At 40.7% G+C, this 26,582-nt stretch overlaps 1 protein-coding gene across 1 annotated transcript in view; it reads left to right on the top strand.

Annotated features, from left to right (window-relative positions):
- The window catches only part of LOC308320441 (MAM domain-containing glycosylphosphatidylinositol anchor protein 1-like), a gene marked incomplete at both ends in the record, with an annotated part of 138,569 nt that extends 112,512 nt beyond the window's left edge, over nt 1–26,057 (top strand). The window contains 7 exons of the mRNA XM_080770844.1: nt 1,912–2,095; nt 2,956–2,979; nt 5,100–5,252; nt 5,699–5,860; nt 13,323–13,453; nt 18,670–18,778; nt 25,963–26,057. Coding sequence (XP_080626970.1) covers nt 1,912–2,095; nt 2,956–2,979; nt 5,100–5,252; nt 5,699–5,860; nt 13,323–13,453; nt 18,670–18,778; nt 25,963–26,057 — 858 coding nt within the window. The remainder of the gene's footprint in view (nt 1–1,911; nt 2,096–2,955; nt 2,980–5,099; nt 5,253–5,698; nt 5,861–13,322; nt 13,454–18,669; nt 18,779–25,962) is intronic.
- Nucleotides 26,058–26,582: the final 525 nt, after the last annotated feature.

Below are 26,582 nucleotides of genomic sequence, written 5' to 3'. Positions count from 1 at the left end.
CCATTTTAAGCCGAAATACCACCACCGCTGTCATGTTGGATAAAGCATAGAATGCACGCAGCGCAGCAGGTGCTCTGAGGTTTAGATTAGACTGAATTCAGCGGTTGACCAATTCAACCAAGCCGTGTAATAATGCCTTATGATGTGTATAGTGTGCTTGTTGTGAGGTAAAAATGTTGGAGGGTTCTACAATGGTAGTCTAATGCATTAGATAGAGCTGACTGTCAGGTTACTAATATGTTATGTGTTATAGTGAGGTATAATGGTGGGGGGACTGGTTAATGGAGATAGAGGTGACTGTCAGGTCATCTGAGTAGCTGGGATCATAAGTAGATGCACGGCTAATGGAGCTTATGTCTGTGGGTGGAATTAGGAATATAAACCACACTGACTTTGACCAAAATAATGAAGATAGAAAAATACAACCTTTTCTCTCTCTTATACAGTATAGTGTGTGAGTGTGAGCATGCATGCATTCATGTGTGCGTGCGTGTGTCTTTGTTTGTTTGGAATCCGTGGCCATTTTGAACTGTGGGTCGAGATGTGATTTGCAGGATTTACAGTGAGCTGGAGTTTCCAGCAAAGCGAGCAGCATTCCTACCTAGTATCTACTGTAGCTTGCCAAACCGAATATCCGAATATAACATGGCCCCACTTCTATGCGTTCCGGGCTTAATTGAAAACATTGCACAGCTCCTAGCACTGAGTGCCAGTTTAATTTTCCCTGCACTGAATAAGCCAGGAGTTATAGTGTTCTCACCTTATTTTAACCCATTTAAACATATTACACCTATAGGTCGTTATATATTTCAAGCTGGGAACACTTGTAAGTCATTTTAGTTGTTACTGCTGTCGGGCAGAAACACTTATCTCCATATAACTTTTTGTGTTGCAAATCTTTAATATATAAATATTTTATGTTTAGCTGTCCAGATGTCGCCAGTTGAATAGACATAATCCCATTTAAATGCTTTGGCAAAACGAGTGGCCAATCAAATGGCAAAGTGAATCACTTAACGTTGTTTAATGCAATCAGACAGGTATTTAATTATGTTTGGATGTACGGCCAGAAAGTAGTTTTTTGCCACTCATTATAGGCGTTCCTGCCTAACTTCCAGGTATGATGATGTCACGCGCATACAGTCCCTCCGTATAGGCCAACGGTGGAAAGCTTTGTTTTTATTCCAAAGTAACCACTATTATCTGGTCAGTAATTTGCACACACCTCTGTCCATTGGGAGAACGTTGTCATGTGTGCATGTCTAGTGTACATCTCTTAAGTGTCTCAGGTAGTATCTGCCTCAACATGCTGATTGCTCCAGAATGCCTCAACGTTTTCAATCATTAATTAAAGGCATTGATTGAAAGCAATGTTTTTGGCACCTTCTGTTGTCGGGCAACAGTGTGCAAACGTTGCCTCAGAATTGCTTTAATCAGTTCTGCACAGGCTGTTGACGCACTGGGGATATTTTCACAGGTTCTTTGAACATTTCCTACTTACCTTGCCCACCAGAAAAACAAAAACAAATCCCCTGTGTATCATCAGGCTTGTACTGGCATTTAATGTTGTAAACTCCTCCAGATGGGATATGTGGTTGCATTTTATGATGCCACTAGATGTAACTCTGCTGTCACACAACTCATATAACTCAGTTCACTTTCCAGTCTATAAAAACCCCATGAATTATATTGAGGTAGAGGAGGAGAGGTGAAGATGACTTGATCAAATCATCCAATGGGAGACTATATGAGAAGACTGACAAACCTTATGTTTCTCTCTGAAGTCTATCTCACTTTCTAATGATTGTCATCTCCTTTTCTCACTCCGTACGTTTCTTTTATGCATGTTTCTGTGTGTATGCATGCATGCTTGCATCTGTGTGTGCGTGTGTGTTACTATCTCTTCATAAGCTGAGCAAGCAGAGCGTGCTGTCAAAGCAGATTCACCTGAAGGGAGTGGAACCAGTGAAGGGAGTGCTGTTGTCTTACGTCATAACGGACCTCCGTATCCCAGTGTCCTACGAGGTCCGTCTGGCCCCCATCACCACCTACAGCACTGGAGACTACATCACTCGCATCATCCAGTACTCGGAACGTGCGTGACCCTCCAGCCATGTTCATTCATTGATTATTTTCTATTGTCACTCAGTGACTCATTCACCTTCTATCGCATATTTTGCTATGAAACATCATTGATATAAATAGACTTACGTACTGTATGCAAGTATAGATGATGATCTGTGCATTAGTAAACATAGCATACTGAGATACAGTATGGCGATATATCATATCATATAATGCTAATAATTATAATTTGTTTAATACAATCTCACAGTTCAATTGAATTGAATTCAATTGAATTTTATTAAAGTGTCAAATCACTTTTACATAAGAGCGACAAAGCTCTGTCGGTGTTTTGCAAACCGATTTGTCCAAAACTTTGTTAGCTCTTAATCTGTATTTCAAGGTGAATAAGCAGAAGAAATTATCCAAATGGGTGGACATAAGCTCCATTTTCTGCAAATGTATTAAATTGTCAAAGACCTCAGGAAAGAATAGAGCTTAGAATGTAGTTTTAGGATGGATCATGCTATGATTCAACATGACTATGACTATTATTATTTTATGAGTTTGTGTAACTGCTCATCATTGGCTCCATTTACACCTGGCATTTTATGTGACTTGTGCCTGTCATCAAATATGTGTCTCCAGTTGCCAGATGGCATCTCTATTACGATTAAACGTCCTCCAGAGGCTGTTTAAACAGTTGGATTTCAACATTTACATATTTATATCGCTACATCGCTATATTTACACTTGCATTTTTGTATGCAAATAAGCACATTCAGAGTGATATCAATAACCGAACATTTAAATTCAGGTGTAAACGGGGTTGGGGTAATCATGCTGCTGTGTGAATGATGACCATAGCTGTATCTCATTGTTGTCTTACAGCCTACACATACCCAAGACCTTCAGGTGAGTAATGCTGTCTGTCTTTCCTTGCTGACTGTCTCTTTGCTATCTCCCCTCCCACGGTATTCACTGTTTTCACAAGATTGGGTTTTCTTGAGAGATGAGAGGATGGTGGAATTTGTAAAGTAGAGTGGTCCTCTTACAAGTTTCCCTGTTCGATCCCTGGGTTGATCCCCAGTTTGAACTTCATGTTGAAGTGTCCTTATTAAGCAAGACTCTGTTCACGATGAACACATTGATGACTTATATCCATCCATCATGGGAATTTAATGCTCATTGAAAGCATTTAGGATAAAGGCAACATATGCAGATTATTCACCATTTAATTCAGTTGATAACTGGTCAGGCTCATCTGCGGCAGTGAAGACAGTGTCAGACAAACCAAAGGTCATCAAGACAAAGGTTGACATGTAACATTGTGCTCTTTAAAATGAGAAGAAGCGGGGGGCGAGGTAGTCATGGGAAACACGTTTCAGAGTTTAAATGGTACAGGAGCTTTTGTCATTGGAGGATGAAGGATTGTTTGAGGCAAGGTTAATGGCCCAGGGCTTTTTAACATTAATGAGCCAATGGGCAACTAACCACAATAGTATAGTCATTTTGAATACGCAAATAGCTCTTCTCTTACCAACATTATGACATTTCATCCCACACTGCTTTTACCTCTCCACTTATATTCCTCCCCCTCACACAGCTCTCCATCATCATGCTCTTTCTCTCATATTCTCCCTCTCCCTCAACCATCGTCTTTTTCAACCTTCTGTGTGTTTCGCTCTCTCTGCCTGTGTCCGAGTCTCAATGTCATTTTGTCTTTGTTTTGTTCATTAAGAGACACATGTTGTGTGGCAGATTGGACCAGAAAAAAATGTGTTTTGCAAAAACAACACCTGTTGGTGTCACTAATACAGGCCAATGTGAAAAGGGTGGCATATATTCCTCAGCCTAGTAGGAAAGTCCCTGAAAGATTTCACATAAATTGCACGCTCCGTTCATGATTTGAGGCTTTTTGTTCAAAACGGGCCAATCCTGCCTTGAACACATGACTATAGAGATGCTGTGTAACGATTTGTGGGATTTTTGGACAGAATCTGGAGGTGTAATATAATTGGTTTTTTTTTTTCAAAAGTCGGCCTCCTGGTGGCACTATAACAGGCCGTTCTGGAAAATGTGGGACACAACGTGGTTCATCGTTGGCATCTAGGGAGTGTGTGTGCAAAATTTGGCATCGATCGGGTTAACGGTGCCGGAGATTAGCTCTACACAGACAGTGCAAAGTCTGGTTCCTAGCATTTGGGCCCACTGTGGAACTTGGACTCTATAGGGTATGCGCATGCATAAAGTGAATGGCAAATCGAGTGGCAAAGTGACAGGTAAAGTGAGTTTAACATTGTTCAATGTCGTTTAAGGCAATTAAATATGACTTTTCTGTTTGGATGAATGGGCTGTCAATGCCAGAAAGTAGTTTTTAGCCACTTGGTAGGCATTCCTGCATTACTTCCTGGTTTGATGATGACACGCATACCCTCTATAGTGCCCGGCTTTATTTTGTCTCAAATGTTGAATAGTTATTTTTTCTATTATATTTTTACAGGTTTTTACAGGTTTTTACAGGTCCATCAGTAATTAACTAAAATGAGGGTTATGGTTATTGGTTTGTCCAGGGAGAACACCAATGTAAATTAAAGCATAATGACATTTTGCTGCCTTATATAGGTTGTTAATGGTACCCCAGCTAATTATGCTAATTATGAAAATTGCCATTATGCAAGTTATCATCCGGCAGTTTCTAAATGCTGTAGAGTAGACCCATACTCAATATTTATAACATAGGGTACTCAAAATGTGAGTCAATCAGGTGTGATTTTTCTTTGATGTTCAGCATAATTGCAGGAGGCTCATTACACACAGATGTTGCTGATTGTCCTGTCAAAAACACAAGGGGGCAGCAAAGATGAAGAAGAACAATTGAACTTTGTGTGACCAGTCTAACAATGAAACTTTCTTTGTGTCCCTCATTTCATATGTTTTCTCTCTTTCTTCACCTCAATATTGCTACCATACTAATCACACACACACACACACACACACACACACACACACACACACACACACACACACACCAGACCGCATGTGCGGCTTCGAGGATGAGCGGATCTGTGGTTTCTACCAGGACACAAGTGACACGTTTGATTGGACGAGGCAGAATGCCCTGACACAGAATCCCAAGAGATCGCCCAATACCGGTCCAGAGACAGACCGCAGTGGAACCAAGGAGGGTGAGCAGACTGGAGGCACATGCTGTCTTTACATTATGTTTGAACTAAATATGTTATGCAATGTAACGTTCTTTCATTGTTCATTTGAAGCCACAACCCAGGAGCTATTTAATCATGTATAAAACTTTATTTGGCGTAACATGTATACATGCTATATATTCCAGGTTACCATGCACTATGCATGTAGCATACATAGCATGTAGCCTATTACATTGCATGTTACTACATGTACATTTATTGCAGGTTACTACATGTATGTACATTTATTGCAGGTTACTACATGTATGTACATTTATTGCAGGTTACTACATGTATGTACATTTATTGCAGGTTACTACATGTATGTACATTTATTGCAGGTTACTACATGTATGTACATTTATTGCAGGTTACTACATGTATGTACATTTATTGCAGGTTACTACATGTATGTACATTTATTGCAGGTTACTACATGTACATTGAAGCGTCGCGGCCCAGAGCAGCAGGTGACAAGGCACGCCTGGTGTCTCCTCTGTTTAACGTATCGTCAGAGAGAGGTCCCAAAGGATCAGCCAGGGTCCCGTACTGTGTCTCATTCTTCTACCACATGAAGGGCAGACACATTGGTGAGTAGGCACACACAAACACGCACGCACGTATGCACACACGCACGCAAGCACGGCGCACACACGAAAGCACGCACACCCACACCCACACACACACACACACACACACACACACACACACACACACACACACACACACACACACACACACACACACACACAGTGTTGATAGAATTAAGGGCACCCCCAATTTTACCACAGGAGGATTAAGTACTTAACCGTACTTAATCTCGGACACAGCAATATCTGGGTTGTAAGGCCAAACATCCTGTCTCGTACGATAGGCGATGGAGACTCTCACAAGGAGCTGAGGAAATAATGCTTGCATCCGACCTCAGCCTTAATTATAGCTTTTTATAGGGCTTGGCTGGATGGCTTGTCATGCTTGTCACGATGACAATGCCAGTCGGCTGGATGCTTATCACGACAACGATGCCAGTCGTCTGTATCCATATATGGAGTTCAACAGCTGCCATGATCGTCTCCATATATATGGATCTCTCGTGAGAGGGAGGCAAGCCTTCGTTACAATTATGCCAAACAGACAAGTAACTAAATCTTACTCAGATTGGTCAAAGAGGGACATGCTATCCATTGAGAATTCCAACGTTGAACAGGCATGTATACATTCATGCCCCGTTTGACCTATAGTTATAACGGTTTGTACACCTCTCTTTTATTTGTTTTTACTGTATATCTGTGGACGTCACCTCTGTCAGAAAATGCGACCTCATCATGCCTTGGCTTAGAGAGCTTGTTACATAGAACTAGCCTGGTGTCATCGTATCTGTAAGAGATAAAGGAGAAAACGGCGTGCATGTATACAGCGTCCATCATGTGTTCCTGTTGATTTGAGTATATGCAGGGACTGGCGCAGGGGGTCAGGGAATCTTGAACATGGTTAATTGTTCACAAAATTATCTTACTGTCATGATGATGAATTGAGTACAATAGACCACAACAGAAACAAGCTTCCCTGGACCATGGAGCTTTTTTGTGTTATCCTTTTTTTTTTGTATTGTTGTACTATTTCAAACAGCTGATGAAGTAAACTATAATTTGTAACATCACAGTTTTACAAGTAAAAGAGTGGGTGAAATTAGCTTTTGTGCATAGTTCCTTCAAAGATGAAGAAGAAGAAGAAGAAGGCAAGGAGATCAAGGCAGGAAAAATACGTTTTTCCACAAATTGTACAAATAAAGTGCTTCCCCATATTCTTCCCCAATCATACAAATAACGGGCTTAGATGTGGCAAACCTTTGCCACAAAACTGCGTAACAAAGTTTTTTTTCCTTACACATAAAACATATTTAGTTTTACACATACTGTAGTAAGTACCTGAGATATAAAGGTGCGTGAGCATAACCTAGCATGTCCTAGCACATTTAGTTAGGTGCTAGGACATGGGTTAAGGTGTGAAGAGTCAGTGCATGTCAGACACGTAATCCACATACTGTAGAGGACTGAGATGAATGCAAAGGAATGAGCAAATAAATAATCATCATAATAATCTTTTCTTCAGGAATCCAGGAATTCCAGTGATGCTGAGTTATTCTTGCGGACTCTATTTCTTTCTCCTAAACTTGTCATAATAACTAACATGGAAGACAAGAAAAGCTTGTTCCACAGACAGACTTTGTCTAACATACACAATCTCTTTCACACAATTCATGGTTGGGATAGAAGTTTGTGAGTTATTACCTTCTTCTGTTGTTGCAGTCACTCTGAACTAGAGCCTGTGCTTCTTGCTTTCAGGGTAACATGCAAAAGAAAAACTTCTCCAGCACAGTTGTTTCCAAGATGAGTTTTCAGTTTGTGATTAAAAAACAACAAGCTTTAGTGAACACACACACACACACACACACACACACACACACACACACACACACACACACACACACACACACACACACACACACACACACACACACACACACACACACACACATACAGTACATACACATTTCATTGGTGTGTAGGACACCTACAGCAGCAATTTGTGCTGGGATTTGAGATCAATGTTGCCCCTAAACGTGCGCCCATGGGCACACAGCTCAGAAACGTCCCACGCAGAACAAATCTGTGTAGCGCACATGAACCAGAATGGCTCCCGTTTTGCATCGTCATTACATTACACACACACACACACACACACACACACACACACACACACCCCCCTGCCATTGCATTAGCCTAAGACGCTGGTGGTTGGCTAATGTTCCAATTAGATGCTGGCTAAGGTTCATTAAGATGATAAATGATTAATTCTAAGACAGAGAGAGAGAGAGAGAGACATAATACGATGGGACCTTTTTAGATCTTCATGCTATAAATTCCATTTTACTCATCCTATCCTATTACCAGTATGACGACTGAGGACGAGGTCGCTTGCACTGGCCATATATGGAGCATGTATGGGGATTTTGAGTGACAGAAAACACAAGATTCCATAGTTAACTGCGACCTTTGGTCGCAATAATAAAAAATGGTCGAGGGAGGGCCGGCCAGCTGGTCATGGTGACTCAAGTCACCATGACTCAGCCATAACCAGGCGAGACATGGCAGGTGAAATCATAATTTTTCAATTTTGAGATTTTGCTACCTAAACATGTTTTCTTTCAAACTAATGAAAAACTAGAACTGCACTCTGCCGAGTGCATACTTGCTTGTTGCACACTAGTAGGCCATAAATGGCCTACTAGTGCGCAAGCAGAGCGCGCAAGTACTTTCGACCGCTGGAAAGTATCACATCTCAGTATCTCTGTGAAGGAACGTTTGAAATGTATAATCATTACGTGTAACTATTTGCTACCTAACTACTTTTTTACAGAAAAATGAATCATTGATATGTGATGAAAAAAAAAGGTATATAAACTGAATTAAAATATATTATACAGTATAATTATTTTATTACTTATTGTAAATTGTCAATTGTTTTAAATGTATTTCATTTTTGTAATTTATTTTTGTACTATAGTGATATTAATACTAAATCATGATCAGAGTAATATGTGTCTCTAACTTCAATTTCTGTAATAATACTTTCAAATTTGTTGAAATATACATGATCTAAAATACTTCCGAAATCTGTAGTTGGATTTGTATTTAATTGTTTAAAGCCTAATCTTGACATGAAGGTCTTTATATTTATATCTTTTTCAGTATAATGGTCTTCATTGAAATCTCCTATTATCATAATTGTGGAAGTCGGAGATGATAGATACTTTACCATTTTCTTGAGAAATGTGTTTAATTCCGTAAGGTTTGTTTTAGGTGATCTGTACATAAGAATGATATATAGATCTTTATTTTTTACATGTATACATACGTGTTCTACTTTTTCTAATATCTCGATTTCTTTTTGAATTATTTCAATGGCAATATCTTCTTTTATAGCAAACATAACTCCCCCACCTATATCAGATTCTCTGTCATTCCTGATTGTTTTGTAATTGGTGTTCATTGTTTTTAATTTAAAAGTAATGTTATTATTTTTATTTAAGTGTGTTTCACACTAGCTATTAGATCCAACATTTCGAGTTGGGAATCTGAGTTTATATCTTGTAAATGTGTTGGATAACCTCTGATGTTCAACAATCCAATTTTTAATGAATGTTTTAATGGTAATTGAGTTATCTTCCGTATATTTGGATTTTCTAGAGGTGATTCTCGTAATCGTATCATTTCTCTTTCTACATTCTTATCTACTTTGATCTTTTTAGGACTAAAATCAAGTATATATAGATCTCTTATCCTTTTCACTCGACTGAATGCTACATAGGCTTGTCCCGGGTTAAAACGTGAGCCCTTCATAAATACGACAATCTCTTGTATAGTTAAACCTTGAACCTTATGAATAGTTAATCCCCAAGCTAATGTCAACGGGAATTGAAACCTATTTGTTGATCCTGTTCTTCTGCCTCCATGGAAAATTATAGCTTCATGTCTGTATATTGGAACTGCTTCTGGGTAATTTTTATATTTACTATTAGACTTCGCATTAAGACCAACATCTTTGTCTTGGAATTTAACAAGTATTACTGTAACATAGGTGTCGTTTTTCTCAAAGTCAATATACTCAACAAGTCCTCTGATACCGTTGACTAATCCATCAGATACCATTACATTAGTAGTCAACATCACTTGTGCACCAATTGCTATACTGAGTGTTGTTGGTAAACCTCCTGTTTGTGATAGTTTACTTTTTGTGCAATCCAGATCAAATAACCGTGTGTCTTTATCTTTTCTACTATCTTCTGCCTTTATATGACAAATAGTAATATTTAGTTTATCAAGTTTGTACTTATTGTGTTCATCGACAGATGCATTTTCTGCAAAGACATGAAGTGCATCTTCTGGGTATTTATCATCATTAGGATTTATTTCTCTTGATTGTAATAGTTGGATATCCTCATCTGTCATTTCTCCTTCTCTGACGCGATTCAACATTACAGCAAAGTTCAAATCATCTTTCTGTCGCATTACTTCATTAAGTTCCAACAATTTAAATGAATCCCATCCATTACCACATATATTAGCCATTGCATTACTTGTACCTTGAAAGATGTATTTTTGCATTACTGGTGGTAATTGGAATAGATCTCCAACGGCTAAAATAGATGCATTGCCAAACAGTTCTTGTACCTTTGAACGATTCTCGATAACATTTGTGCCTTTAATTTGACTTAATCGTTTATGTACTTGGAGAAAAATGTCTGCACCAATCATAGAAATTTCATCTATAATTAATAATTGCAGATTTTGTAAGGAATTTTCTAGTAATGCTACCTTTTCTTGATTCAGTGGTAAGAAATTATTTCCAAATCTCGATGATTTTAAAGATAAAGCTGAATGGAGTGTCACACCTCTAATATTAAAAGCTGCTATTCCCGTCGATGCCGTAATCATAGAAATAGTGTCATCGGGTTTTATGTAGTTAACTGATTTGAATAATCTCATGCAGTCGTAATGGATCAGTTTAATAAGATGACTCTTTCCAACTCCACCTGATCCACTAAGGAAGATATGATATGGGACAGGTTTTTTTCCTTCCTTTAAAGCAACAACTGCATTTTTACACCATTGACGATGGAAATCCATTAATTGTTTTTGTTTCTGGTTCAATGATCTCATCATTTTACAATATTCTTGATGAGATAATATATCTCTCCTGACTTCTTGTTTGTAAAGATCCCCTGTGTAGTTTCTTCGATTCCTAGATACAAGTTCTGTATTAGCATCCAAGTCCTCTTGACTTATTTCACGTTCCGTCTCTTCATCCTCCTTTCGTATAAGTATTTCTTCGTGTTCTGTACAAGGAGCAATATTTTCCCAAGCATGTTCCGGTGGACCATTAGTTTCAAGGTTCCTTATAGCTGCATCTATTGCTTCTGGATTTATACTGTATTTCTTCTCATTTTTGAAAATGACATCAATCTTGGTATTGTAATGGTTTTCATAATTATTGTATACACTTATTAGATCATCTTCTTCATTTCGCCATGGTAAATACAACATTAACTCAGCACGGAAGTGTTTTTCCTTTTCTGTTTCTTTATTGTATTTATGAAATCGAATGACAGCTTCTTTACATCGTTTGTACATAATACCTAGTCCATGTTTTAGAATTATAAAATTAGTTCTTTGGTTTTCTTCTTTTTTTTCAATTTCTACGTCTTCTATTATGTCATCATTATTCGTTTTTCTATTGTAATTAGCAACAAATTCTGCTAAACAAATATCTTCTAATATATCTGGTCTTGCAGCGTACCTCTCGATAATATTAGAATAAAAGATATCCTGTTCATCATCTTGCATATCTTGAATAATTTTCAATGGTTTCATCATGGATACCCGAGAATTTTTAGAGTTAGTGTTTATAAATATTACCTTAGTGCTCATTTTCTTTAAAGGTAGTGACAGTAGTCTGTATCCTGCTTCTTGTGCTGAAACTTCTCTATGGTTGAGAAATACTGATTTTATTTTATTTATTTGATCTTTGAAGTTCATGTCTCTACATTCATCTGATACAACTTTTAATAGTTGTCCCATGTTCTTTTCGGTTTTCATCATGTATGAGGCTACATACATTACACAGGCGTATGGATCTGTAATGTATTGTATCTGTGTAGTCTGGTCCCAGCAGACCAGGCACAGATTTACAAATTACAAATCACATTACAACTACATACAGAGTATGTAGTTGTAATTTGATTAGCAGTATACTGTGGTTACTTGGTTCCAAAAAGTGAAGCCAAGTTTTTTTCAACCGTAGGTTTGTGCCTGGTTTGCTGGGACCAGTTACAACATTACGTCATCGTTGTGAACTGGGACCAGAGTACATGGTGTGTATATGACGTAATGTTGTAACTTGTAACTTGTAACTAGTCCCAGCAAACCAGGCACAGACTGTATGTAGTTGTTCTAGTTACAACTACATACAGAGTATGTAGTTGTAATTTGATTAGCAGTATACTGTGGTTACTTGGTTCCAAAAAGTGAAGACAAGTTTTCTTCAACGGTAAATCTGTGCCTGGTTTGCTGGGACTAGTTACAACATTACGTCATCCTTGAGAGAGTACATGGTGTGTATATGACGTAATGTTGTAACTTGTAACTTGTAACTTGTAACATTACGTCATGTACTCTCTCAAGGATGACGTAATGTTGTAACTAGTCCCAGCAAACCAGGCACAGATTTACCGTTGAAGAAAACTTGGCTTCACTTCGAAGAGACCAAGCGAAACGATTACTTGCGCGCTCTGCTTGCGCAAGTAATGAACATTCAAAATACACATTTAGATGTTAATTTTCCTAGTTTATTTTAGCCGTTTTGCTGGGTGAAAATCCACCCTCGATTTTCATGTTTGGTTGCTGGTAAAAAGTTAATGACCATATTTGGATCAAACCACAGTCAGGCGAACTGGCGAAAAGATTTTTATGCCTGTTGACAGTATTATGGAGTGATGTATATGCAAATTAGTGCAAATTAGGGCATATGCCTAATTTGCATATTAAAATATATAATTTCAGGAAACATTTTTACCCTATTCACCTGTAGTGTCTCACCTTAACCAGTTCGTTGGTACTTTGGGCTCCTGGGTCGTTCTTGAGTACATCCACGTATGTTAGCGTGGGACGTCCTCGTGACCGGTGCCCGTGTGTTGGTTCCCACAGCACTAGTTTGCTGGCTGGCAGCTCTTGGTGTCTTTGGCAGTGTCCTCCTAGTCTCATTCTCCTGGCTGCTATTTTCTAGCTCACCCTTGGCATTCCATCACACAATGTGTATCAAAAGTCTAGATTCTTGACTCTAGAACGTATACATTTAAACACGCAAACTGTGTGTGTGTGTGTGTGTGTGTGTGTGTGTGTGTGTGTGTGTGTGTGTGTGTGTGTGTGTGTGTGTGTGTGTGTGTGTGTGCATGCGTGCATGTGTGCGTGTGTGCGTGTGTGCGTTTTCTAGGCATCTTGAACGTGCTTCTCAGAGTGAAAGGCTTTGCATCTGTAGACAATCTGGTCTGGACCAAGATTGGTGACCAAGGCCCCACGTGGAATAAAGACTTGTTCAACATCAGTCCCAGCGGTCCATTCCAGGTAAGTCACTTTTTTACTTCACCTCCATAAATTATGGATTCATTAAAAAAAAGAACACCATGCTCATCACATTTTAAATGATTCAGGCCAGACTACCTGCATGGCTGCTTCAGTGTGTTATTGGCAAAAACATGCATGGTATTGCAGAGAAACACAGCCAAGGCTGCTTTTGTTGTATTATTTCTGTTTAGCAGTGCAGCAAGCGTGAATGATACGAATGAAAACATATATATATATAGTCACGAGCCAGGCCAAACCGTGCCCTATAGACACAATGGTCGAAAGAGTTTAAAATGTTTATTTGTATTTATTGATACTGAAGTTGCATTGCCAGTGCATTGGTACTGTATGTTTGTCACCTGCCTCTCCTCTGCAGTGCTGGCACTCCTCTCTAGATTGGAGGGTGCCAAGTACTGTAGAGGAGGGGGGGTGACTGTTCCTGTGTGTATTATGTTTGGTCTTTATGTTAGGCCCTGTGAATGAATTGGGCCTTTGAAATATGTTTGAGTGTATATTCCTCTAAAGTATAGTAGTGTGGAAGATTACTCGTAGGCCTTAGTTGGTCGTGTGGTTGAGTCAATTGATTGCCACTTGCTGATTAGGGGATGGTTTGCCCCACCTGTATAAAAGCAGGATTGCTGCAGGTGGAGGCAGTTCAATATTACCTGAGGCTAGGAGAGACATCAGGGAGAGCTGCAAGCCAGGACCTCATCGAAGGTTAAATAGCCTGTAACAGTCTCTCAAGATCTGTTGTGTTTTCTTAAAGCAGGTGTAGAGAGAGAGATATATTTATTTTCTTTTTTTGGGGGGGTTGATATACACATTATCAATAGAATTCAGTAAAAAACAGCTAGGGCAGAACTCTCCTTTAAGCCTTCAACTCCGACTTCAAGCCCCATGAATCATGGGTCATATTGACCACTTCATTGCATGCAGACATCTAAAGATATCAAAACAGAGAAGTCACAGTAGAGAAAATACCGTAGATTCCCTTCTCTTCTTCGAAAGCTGTTTAAAGCATAACATTCCTCCAGGGCTTGAGTAAAGGAAGCATAACGCTAATAAAAATACAATTACAAACAGAATAATTATAGCATTCGATCAGATTTTTGGATTTAAAGCTATAGGAAATACTTGCTTACTTACCATTAATATAGTGGTTCCGGTCATTTGGTGGGGGGAACTGGAATATCGTGGTAGGCTACTGGGCACAACCAGAGCAGAACTCCCACCATGGGAATCAGGCAATCAATTAATACCACTATATTAATGGCAAGTATTTCCTACAGCTTTAAGTCCAAAAATCTGAACTAACCCTTTAATTATGAAATTGAAAAATATGATTGCTGCACATTAGGTAGCACTGAGACTAAGGTGACATTCACACCAGAAAGCTTTACTGCGATTAAAACTAATCCTGCTGCACATTGTCAGAAAGTGCACTTTGTTTGGCACCTTAACACCTCTTTTTTTCCTCACTGTCCGGGACGGGGGTGGTGGGGGTGGGGGGTGGACCGCGTTGCCTGTCCCTTGTACACATGCAGATCAGGTATTGAAATGCTAATCTGGGTGCTTGTTTTCACCTGCCAGGTATGGGTATGCAATATGCATGCATACAGTACTGTACTCTGCTTATGCTACTTGATCACAATATGAAACCAGCAAGAACACCCTGGCTGGCAACAGCAGGGCTGGGCATCAGGGCCGGGCGGGCCCCCATGACGATTATAAAAACATTTCGTATCTGATTAGGACCAATGCATTATGCCAAAGAAGCTTGTGTACAATAGGGGCATGAGGTCATGGATATTCTTTGGACAATGCACAGTGGCGTGTGGTTTCATAATAGCTAGCAATGTTTACTCTGACGTTACACTAGTGGCCAAACAAAGCGCTCTATCCTTCATTATTGCTTCCACAATGCTTTGTGACACTATAACGTCACTCAAACCCTGAGGTTGAGGAAGTGGTAAACATGGATGTGAATAAATCACTGTACTAGCCTCGTGCGGCCAAACAATATCACTGCATGCCGATGGCTTTATTTTTTTTATTTTTTTTGCACTGGCAGTCTGGTTTCCAGGCTACCACTGTACAGTTTGTCTCTGTCTTTCTCTTTCTCTCATCCAAAACACACACAGCTACCCCCTGCAGCAATTAGCCGTGACAGCTCAATTAGCAGGCTTATTTATGAGCAGGAGAGACCTGCTAGTCGTGTTGCCAGATTCTGTGCTTGCGTGCGTGCGTGCGTGCGTGCGTGCGTGCGTGTGCTCTCTTAGGGAAATGCAGTCCATGATGGATGAATGCTGGAGGCCTGCCTGTGCACTTAATTAACAATACTTCAGCAACATGTTAAAGAGAACATTTGGCCTGCAACTAAGACATAATGTCAACACACAGCTCTGGTAACTAAGACATAATGTCAACACACAGCTCTGGTACCTAAGACACAACACTAACTAGGCCAATCAGTGTCATATTACCGATGTAGTGTTGTGTACAGTCAAGTCAAAAGTACAGTATTGAAACGTAGTGGAGTGAAAGTCAAAAAAATACAAAATAGAAATACTCAAAGTTCACACACACACACACACACACACACACACACACACACACACACACACACACACACACACACACACACACACACACACACACAGGGTGTTATACTTTCTAATATTGACTGTATCTTATTAGCTCAGTCTTCGATCTGAGCCTCATTGTCTTCCCAGACTGTCACTTCATTTCACACTTTGCTCTATTGAATGGCATATTTTACAGAATTATGACAAACACCCAGGGGCTAACCACACACTCATAGTCACACTGTGCGCCTCTCTCCCTCTCTCTCTGTCTCTCTGACGTTAATCTCTGCTTGTGTGATGAAGACACGTTGTACCTATTGTGTCCCAGCTCTCTCCTGTGGGTACTGTGGATTACCTAGAAGCCATATGTGCACCACGGCATTGCGCGTGCCTCGCGGGCTACTTGCAAAACAGGCCAAGCCACATTTAATCTCCTCACACAACTCTCTGGCTGTCCTCCTATGACATTCTTCTCACGTACGCACACACACACACACACACACACACACACACACACACACACACACACACACACACACACACACACACACATCTCTCTACATCCATGTGCACTAACAAACATTAACGTGAGATGTTAAGTATTATAATGGTGCTTCTAAACAAAGTAGACAAGGTATAAACAAAGTAAAATATATACAAAGATAATTGATCATGATGAGCCGTGACTCAGTGAGTAGACACCATAGACTGTAAAAAATATGGACAAAGCGTTCCCCGGGTCTAACATGAACGTAAAATGAAGCCTGTCAGTCCTTGCAATGGAAGTCGCCATCTTTCTAGATCCGTTTGGGCCCAGCTGGCCATTGGCTGGCCCAGACAACGAGGCGGGACTTCCCCCCTTCTTCTCCGTTGGTTTTTATTTTGACTCGAGTGGGAGGGGAATCCCGTTCATAGACTGTAACGGTAGCCACGCCCCTCAGAACATGCGCGACTTTATGGTATTTTTTTTTATAAATGAGACCATAATTTTCCAAAAAGAATATTATGACATTAGAAATGAGACTTTAAACTAGTGACTGGAAGCAGAAAGTATTCATGACCATGTTTATTAAGGTAATACAGTCTAGGTGAAGTTGGGCCCAAATACATGGACTTCTATGGGGCTATGGGTTTTTTTGAGCCCAATGACAGCGCCACAACAGGCCATTATATGAACTTTCATTTCCTTAGTGGCTTCACAAAATATCTGTCTGACTGCCCCCCTGGTAGACACCCATATCACATGTTTAGATTAAAAGTGCATTCACACGTAGTTTTTTTCCATGTGGCGGGATTACATACAAAGTCAATGCAGGGCACGGTGGCACAGTCGGTATAGTGCTGTCGCCTCACAGCTAGAAGGTCCTGCGTTCGATTCCCCAACCCAGGACCTGCATGGGGACGCCGGGGAAAGTCCCCCCTGTCAGGTGAAAAGAAGCAGGTTGGCAGAGGAAGTGCAGCGCCCATGATTACATTAGATTATTGACACTGGGTGAAAAGATGGGTTGCAAAAACCGTGGGCTAAAAAACAAAACATGACTTATACAGCGCTGCATCGGGCAGCACAAATGAGGTGAACTGTTCCTCATCTTCGCTCATGTTGAAATATACACATCCACACTGTGATTATAGTACTGCAGGGTCACTGTAGTACTGCACTGTACATGTACTGTTCCTGAGCGGGCACCACATAAACATGATTCAAGCCAATCACCATAATAATCATAAATGGTACATCACGTGTTTCACTCTGATGTCATCGTGGCCTGCTTTTGAGCTTTTGACCTGAATATTGAATGGTGCATTTATATAGCGCCTTCTTTATCCAAGGGGCTTTACAGAGATTGTGCATTACATTCACCCATTCAAACACACATTCACACACCGATGCCAGAGGAAACCATGCAAGGCACCAACCTGCACATCGGGAACAATTTGGGGTTCAGAGTCTTGCTCAAGGACAACCTCACGGTTCCCATCTGGTCACTCTACCCCTCAGCCACTGCCAGTTTTGCTAACGATTATTAGGGTAAAGCTAATTATTACATGGCTTGGTTGAATGCTTGATTCTGATTGGTCAATCGCTGGTGAGTTATCTCATCATAATGACCGCTCCGCTGTATAACAGACCTCTGCCTAATCAAACCCTCGGAGCACCATGCAGCTGCGCCCCGCTTGATTTACTGTTGTTTCCAACATGACAGCCATGTAAACCCTAACCCACACACCAGTGACACAAAATGTCATTTACAGCTAAACATTGCTCTCAAAAATGTTCAGGGAGTGAATTATCGGTGAATTATCTCCCGACAATGACCACCTAGCCAGATATTATCCCTTACAACATAAAACAGGCACTCTGATGACAATGTGACTCATTTAGGCCTAATTGTAATGTCTTCATGTGTACACCATTGAGTGACTCAGTGACTCTGTTACTGTATATGAGCACGACACGTAAGCAACATTTGAGTCATTACATTTTTTACATTTTAAATAAAAAATAAATTTAATTATTCCATCTAACACCTCACCCCATCACTGAATGGCCCCTTCTATATCTCTCCTTTTCTCTGCCCCCCCCCCCCCCCCCTCTCTCTCTCTCTCTCTATCTCTATCTATCTCATCCAGATTATGTTTGAGGGAATACGGGGTTTCAGCTTTGAGGGTGACATCGCCATTGATGACGTGTCAATCACCAGGGGGAAATGCAAGCCTGAAGACATGGCCACCAGCGCAGGTAACACATGGACATGTGGCACACACACACACACACACACACACACACACACACACACACACACACACACACACACACACATACGCACGCAACCTCGTTGACGTAAGCTCAGCTGGCAGTGACTCGACTCGTAGTAACCACGAAACATTAAATATCAATAAAAAATAAATAAATAAACGTAATTAACGTTTCTGTTGTGCGACGGGCAGCTGCAGCCACCCCGCCTACCTATACCCGGAAATGTAGTCTCTGCTGTTTGATTCGTTTCTAGCTCTTATTGTGTTACTCTTTGGGTATATTTGTACATTTCCACCTTCAGTCGATGCTTCATATCCATATGAGTGAAAAGGCCGGGATGATCGGTTTATTTTTCAAACACAGTTCTTATATGCAGAGATCTAAAATCCCCCTATGGCGATTTCAATGCAAATAAAAAGTACACGAACCTGTGTACTGGCGCCCTCTACTGACCGTGACGTCAGGACTTTGGTGCTCTATTAGTGTATTATTAGACTGTATTCTTCAGCTAATTAAAGAGACAATTAACTGAACACAGGTGTATTGTATTTGTAAATTCCAATACACAATTCAAACAAAGCATGAATGGCACCTTTGATCAAGAACCTGCCACATGACTCTCTGTGTGTGTGTGTGTGTGTGTGTGTGTGTGTGTGTGTGTGTGTGTGTGTGTGTGCGTGTGCGTGTGCGTGTGTGTGCGTGTGCATGTGTGTGTGAACCTATGTTCCTGTGCCAGAGCTCTTGCATGTGGCTGCCAGCACATTCTCCTCTCCCATGAGGCTTTGCTGCTCCCTGCGTCTTACAGGATGCAGAGAGAGCAGGCGGGCCTGGCACCATCACACTACTGATACATCATACCTGTCACGCACGCACACACACACACACACACACACACACACACACACACACACACACACACACACACACACACGCGCACACACGCGCACACACGCGCACACACACACACACACACACACACACACACACACACACACACACACACACACACACACACACACAGGGCGTGTGGCTCTCCTAAAATGAATGATGATTGCCTCTGACATGTTTGGTACAACGCCACACACATAAATCACGACACTGGGAATTTGTCGTTGCCCGAGCATATCAGCCTGGACGAGGTTGAATAATATGAGGTCAACGATGAATGCAGGCTGAGAATCTGTTTATCACTCTACCCATAGCCTTATTTATTAATACAAGAACATTGTTATGGTCTGAGGGGTGGACCCAAGTGCAGGACCCCTGAATGAGGCAGGCAGGAAGGCAGGCAGGCAGGCAGGAAGGCAGACGGACGGATGGACGGACGGACAGACAGGCGCCAGGACGGGCGCCGGGCGGGCGGGCCGTCAGACATGGATAAAAACTAGCTAAACTGAGCTAAACAGAGACTGCTATACAGCTCATTTACTGAGAATGAGAAACCATGATTATAATGCAAATTAGCAGGGTAGTAGGCAAGTTGACAGTCCAACAGAGCAGTGGTGGACTGGAACATAATTATCTGTAAGTACTGTACTTAATTCAGTTCAGTCAGACAACTCTTGGATTGAATAAATGTAATTTATTGAGCATAAATTCAGCATCAATATTGAAGCATATTTGGTGTCATGGCTCTGTCTCATTTCATTCATTTCCTGTAAGCATGAATTATAATAAATTATTTGCCAACTATATATTTTACAGGGAATGGGACATTCCCTTATAGACCCCCATAAGGGAATCATTGAAACAGAGGTCACAGGTGGATGCTGGGGTGGTGGGAGCACAAAGCAGCTGCACAATGCAGCAGCAAGAAGAAAGAGCTGTAAGCAGGGAGGTTGAAATAGCCTGGATGGATTGAACATCTCCCTACTTTGAGTTGTCTGCCTGAACTAGCTCTGCAGGCTAACCATTTTTTGACTGTAGGCCAAACATCTTGCAAATCAGTACACAGTGGGCTGGATTTTGAAGGTGCGTTTTACCATGTGGTAATACATAAATTGGCCTCGCTCTGCGCACAATCGTATTATGAAAGCCTTATCGTCCCGTGTTGAACGCACACACATATGGAATACGACGTTGCTGAATATTTTAGCATTGTGGGAGTGTCCATATGTTAATTATTTTCGCTTTGCGCAATTTGCTATTAAGCCCCTTGACCTGCGCATAACGATTAGACGTGGGTCTAGGCACCTCATAAACGCAAAAAGAATTTAAAGCACTGTTTGATTTTACATCGGCTCTGGGACGCTGCTGGAGTGTTGCCAAGTCTGTTTATTATAAGCGGCTTCTTTTTCTGTAAAGTTGCTTGTAAATATTGGTAGTTGTGGTTGCTTTTCTTGTTTCTAAAGGTTTCTCCTAATGTTGTTTAAACCAGTGATCCTCACACAGCACATTCCCATGTCAAGGATCCCCAGATTAATGCATTTGCCCAACTTAAGGACGGCTAATACAAAAATGTAATTAAAATGTTACTTTTGAAAATAGCAGATCTACCAGCTCACAATGAATCACATTCATTCATTAAAACTATGAACTCTGACTGCAGGCGGATATATAATGATCATTATAACAATGTGCAAGAAAATATTTAAAAAGATGGAAGGACTTTATATTTGTGGACAATCAAAATATGTTTTTTATTTTAATGTGGTGTCATTAAAATTAATCTGGATATAGCAGACTCACTATCTAGAAAATAAAAACATGGCACTTCATTTAAAATAGGTTACAGACCCCTGTTATATGCGCTTATTTTGGGATTATTTTTATAGACTTATTTACTTGTTTCTATGAGACATGGCAACAGCCAGCAAAAGACGCATCCATTCTTTTTGAAAGGTTGAGATTAGAAACGACCATAATTATTTCATTTCTCAACCTTAAAAATAAATAAAAACATCTCCATAATCCTTGAGAGGTTTGCTTTCATACGCTGTATCACACTCGATCCAAGTCTTCTTCAATAAAATGCTACGAGCGAAGACCATACCATCACGGGCATACGCACCACGCATTCAACTCATTACTCATTTCAAATATAATATAATTATAATTTAAATTAAAATATAATTTTACTGGTGTTTCTCAATAGAAACAACTTATTTTGAGGTATAAAGGTGACAGCATGCAGTGCAATAGGAATAATTAACCCAAATGTGACAAAGTCATATGTCATGTCTTCTATGGTGCCAGCCTGAAGAAATGTAATAATAACGATCCCCAAAGTGCGCATTCCGTATGTGACATCAGCTGACTGGTAAAGAAAATAGTACGGACATGTTGATTGGGTAACTCTCAAACACGCCTTAAACACTCCCATGACTAATTCAAGGCCGTTTTGCGCACTCCACGGGGTGTCGAAAGCGCTTCTTAACATGCTTAAAATTGCAATATGACATACCTCACGCCCCCAGCTCATATTACTGTAATAGGTAAAACGCACCTTCAAAATCTAGCCCAGTATCTCTAAGTCATTAAACTAAACAGGGCTTTCAGATATTTCATATACCAGTCTTGCAGGCTTGGCTTTTATCGCCACAGCGCCATCTGGTGGTTGGCTCAGAGTGCCGTCCATATAACTCTCATGGGTGAGACTCCTCACTTTGCTGCCCGTAGTGTTAGCATGCTGTTACTGCCCGATATGCTGCCTGTCCAGGCTATATGGAGCTTGTTGTCCTTCCGGGTTGAACAGGAAGGTGGGGGCCTCCGGAAGGGGAACAACACCATTGGCATTAGCCCACAGCCTTTAGCTAGCAGTACAACGAGCTACATTTTTTCAGCGATGCGATACAAACTCACAAATGATTTACGATCGCCGAGTGCGCGGCGGCTCACCATGGACAGCTCTCGAACCTTTGGAGATATAGTGCTTTGAAAATCGGGTTATAATGGAGGCTCAAAGGAGCTGGATTTAAAAAGAAGAAGAAGAATAAGTTGCGCAAGCGCCACGAACGGGCGCGGCGCGACCTAGCGCAGCACAAATGGGACGAACCGAGGCGAATATTTAAATTCAAGTCTGAAAGCACCTTTAGATTGAAAGACGATTTGTCCGGAAACTGCAAGTCAGGAAGTAAAAATCTGTTATGTCCCGCGATTGTCATTTAATCCACCCAAAACATACTTTTTGTAAGCTAGGATCATATCGTTTAGAGAAATGAGCCGCAAATCAAGCTTGTTTTTGGTCCACAAAGAAGAATCCTAGAAGAATATTAGCATTCTAAAAACTGCGTCGCCATAGACAGCATAAGCCAGCGGAATTTCAATTTTCCGTTTTTTACCACACCGGAACCGGAGTGTTATGAGCGCATCCAGGACACAGTTGATCACCGTAATCAATCAACCCCAGACGATCTCTGCGTCTGGGGCCTTTGGAAAACAGGATTGAAAAGGCGATGTTGGCACAGAGTGAGTTGACGCCGCCGTGATGAGATCATGGTAATTGCAGAGGACAAAAATAGCATTTATTTTAACAGTTTAAATGAACAGCTCAAACTGTCTTGGCGAGCAAAGTGATATAGTCCCACTGAGATTCCCCTATAGCGTGGGGAGAGACATGGATCAGAACACAGAACACAGCACACTTTGAAACTTTAGACGTGCTGATTTTTCACTCATCAATTGTCGTATAACCTCCAGGGAAGATACAGCCGTGGATCAATCAGTGCAACCTTGTAACCCTCTCTGTCTTTTGGTGTTTGTGATGAATAATGTGTGTGTATGTGTTGAATATGTCCCTCACTGTACAGTACATGAAGAACTTCCAGGGGCTATGTTTCTGCCAACAAGCTGTTTCCTATGGAAACAAAAATGAATAAAAAGCCCAAAGCTGTCATCAACGAGGTGGAGGTTATCCACAGAAGCTCTCCTTCTTTTCCTCTTCCTCTCGTGATTCACTTTCCCACTCCCTTCCCCCTTTTGTTCTTCCATCCTCCTAAATTGTCCTCGCTCACTCGAGGTGGGGTGACACAAGCAGTGAACAATGTGGCAACTACAGTGAACCATAGGGAAGTAATGGAACCCCAACCTAGCAGCCTAAAGCCTGATTGACACTTTGCCGCGCAAGCTTGTATATAGTTCTGCTATTCTCTGCCATTCTCGACATACACCATTGCGCGACAGAGTATAATTAAGCTTATACTTCATAAATGAATATGGATTATATTACAATCTTTTACAGTCTGGACACTTAAAGTCAGCCTTGTTCTTGGCAAATGTCAGTGATATTCCACTTAGGAATATATAGACTAAGGGCTGGATTTTGAAGGTGCGTTTTACCATGTGGTAATACATAAATTGGCCTCGCTCTGCGCACAATCGTATTATGAAAGCCTTATCGTCCCGTGTTGAACGCACACACATATGGAATACGACGTTGCTGAATATTTTAGCATTGTGGGAGTGTCCATATGTTAATTATTTTCGCTTTGCGCAATTTGCTATTAAGCCCCTTGACCTGCGCATAACGATTAGACGTGGGTCTAGGCACCTCATAAACGCAAAAAGAATTTAAAGCACTGTTTGATTTTACACTTGAGCGGCTCTGGGACGCTGCTGGAGTGTTGCCAAGTCTGTTTATTATAAGCGGCTTCTTTTTCTGTAAAGTTGCTTGTAAATATTGGTAGTTGTGGTTGCTTTTCTTGTTTCTAAAGGTTTCTCCTAATGTTGTTTAAACCAGTGATCCTCACACAGCACATTCCCATGTCAAGGATCCCCAGATTAATGCATTTGCCCAACTTAAGGACGGCTAATACAAAAATGTAATTAAAATGTTACTTTTGAAAATAGCAGATCTACCAGCTCACAATGAATCACATTCATTCATTAAAACTATGAACTCTGACTGCAGGCGGATATATAATGATCATTATAACAATGTGCAAGAAAATATTTAAATTTTCTTTATATTTGTGGACAATCAAAATATGTTTTTTATTTTAATGTGTTGTCATTAAAATTAATCTGGATATAGCAGACTCACTATCTAGAAAATAAAAACATGGCACTTCATTTAAAATAGGTTACAGACCCCTGTTATATGCGCTTATTTTGGGATTATTTTTATAGACCTATTTACTTGTTTCTATGAGACATGGCAACAGCCAGCAAAAGACGCATCCATTCTTTTTGAAAGGTTGAGATTAGAAACGACCATAATTATTTCATTTCTCAACCTTAAAAATAAATAAAAACATCTCCATAATCCTTGAGAGGTTTGCTTTCATACGCTGTATCACACTCGATCCAAGTCTTCTTCAATAAAATGCTACGAGCGAAGACCATACCATCACGGGCATACGCACCACGCATTCAACTCATTAGCCTACTCATTTCAAATATAATATAATTATAATTTAAATTAAAATATAATTTTACTGGTGTTTCTCAATAGAAACAACTTATTTTGAGGCATAAAGGTGACAGCATGCAGTGCAATAGGAATAATTAACCCAAATGTGACAAAGTCATATGTCATGTCTTCTATGGTGCCAGCCTGAAGAAATGTAATAATAACGATCCCCAAAGTGCGCATTCCGTATGTGACATCAGCTGACTGGTAAAGAAAATAGTACGGACATGTTGATTGGGTAACTCTCAAACACGCCTTAAACACTCCCATGACTAATTCAAGGCCGTTTTGCGCACTCCACGGGGTGTCGAAAGCGCTTCTTAACATGCTTAAAATTGCAATATGACATACCTCACGCCCCCAGCTCATATTACTGTAATAGGTAAAACGCACCTTCAAAATCTAGCCCTAAGTGTCAAATAGCTTCAATGTGCAATAACAGCCCATCTCTCCCTTGTGTGAAGAGCAGTAAGAGTTGTGATTAAGAGAGGGGATTGAAATGTGAGGAATGCAGCATGAAACCCCTTCAGGATTATAGGAGAATATTAACCTTTCAGCATGAGTCAGCATGACAGCAGTTATAGAGGAGAATATTGGAGAGGTTCAGTCAGTTATTGGGCGTGATGAAATCTTCATTATTTCTCATTAAAATGGTGAAGCATCACTAACTAAGCGAAGAGAGCGACACAAACATATTTTTTGTTTGTTTTTTATATTAGATTCATAAGTATTTGCTGTCCTTTTCTTGGTGTGTTACTGTTTGACTGTTTCATTCATACATATTTTTTGCATTTGTGCTCATCTCTTATCTCTGCAGTTGTGACTGGTGGATCGGCGTCACTGCACCCTCTCCCATTGGCCAGCTGGCTGACCTTTGCCCTCTGCTGTGTCCTGCTGCTGCTGTACAGATGATGAGCAGCTGCAACAGCGCCACCTGTATGCCTCCACAGAGACACTGCCCCACCGCACGTTCTGTTCCTTCTTATTTGTCCCTGTCCTCCCCTCTGTACCTTTCCTCGCTTCCATCTGTCTGTCTGTCTGTTTGTATCTATGACTCTTCAACGTACTTCATGAACGTTCCCTTTATTCTCCCAGTTTTTTATGATTGATTGTCTATCCAATATCCCCCAGCCATATCACACACACACACACACACCTCTTCCTCTTTTAAACGTCATCCTTTCCTCTCCTTCATGAATCTGGCCCCTCGCTTTAACACCCCTCCCCACGCCAAAGTGTCAGACACTCTACCAAAGATGGGGATTAAAGGGGTGAATGGGGGATTCTGGGAAGAGAGATAGAAGGAAGCGTTCCATCCCTACCTCGGGCCACAGGAGCTGATGGATGACAAAGATGCGGATGGACAGATGAAACGTGGAAGAATGGAGAGAGCGAGGAATGTAACAAGAGGATAGAGAGCTAAAGGGGCTCACTGGC

Source organism: Protomyctophum bolini (genome assembly GCF_963924005.1).
Source record: "Protomyctophum bolini genome assembly, chromosome: 1".
NCBI classification, from domain to species: domain Eukaryota; kingdom Metazoa; phylum Chordata; class Actinopteri; order Myctophiformes; family Myctophidae; genus Protomyctophum; species Protomyctophum bolini.
This window is presented reverse-complemented; position numbering and strand designations above follow the sequence as displayed.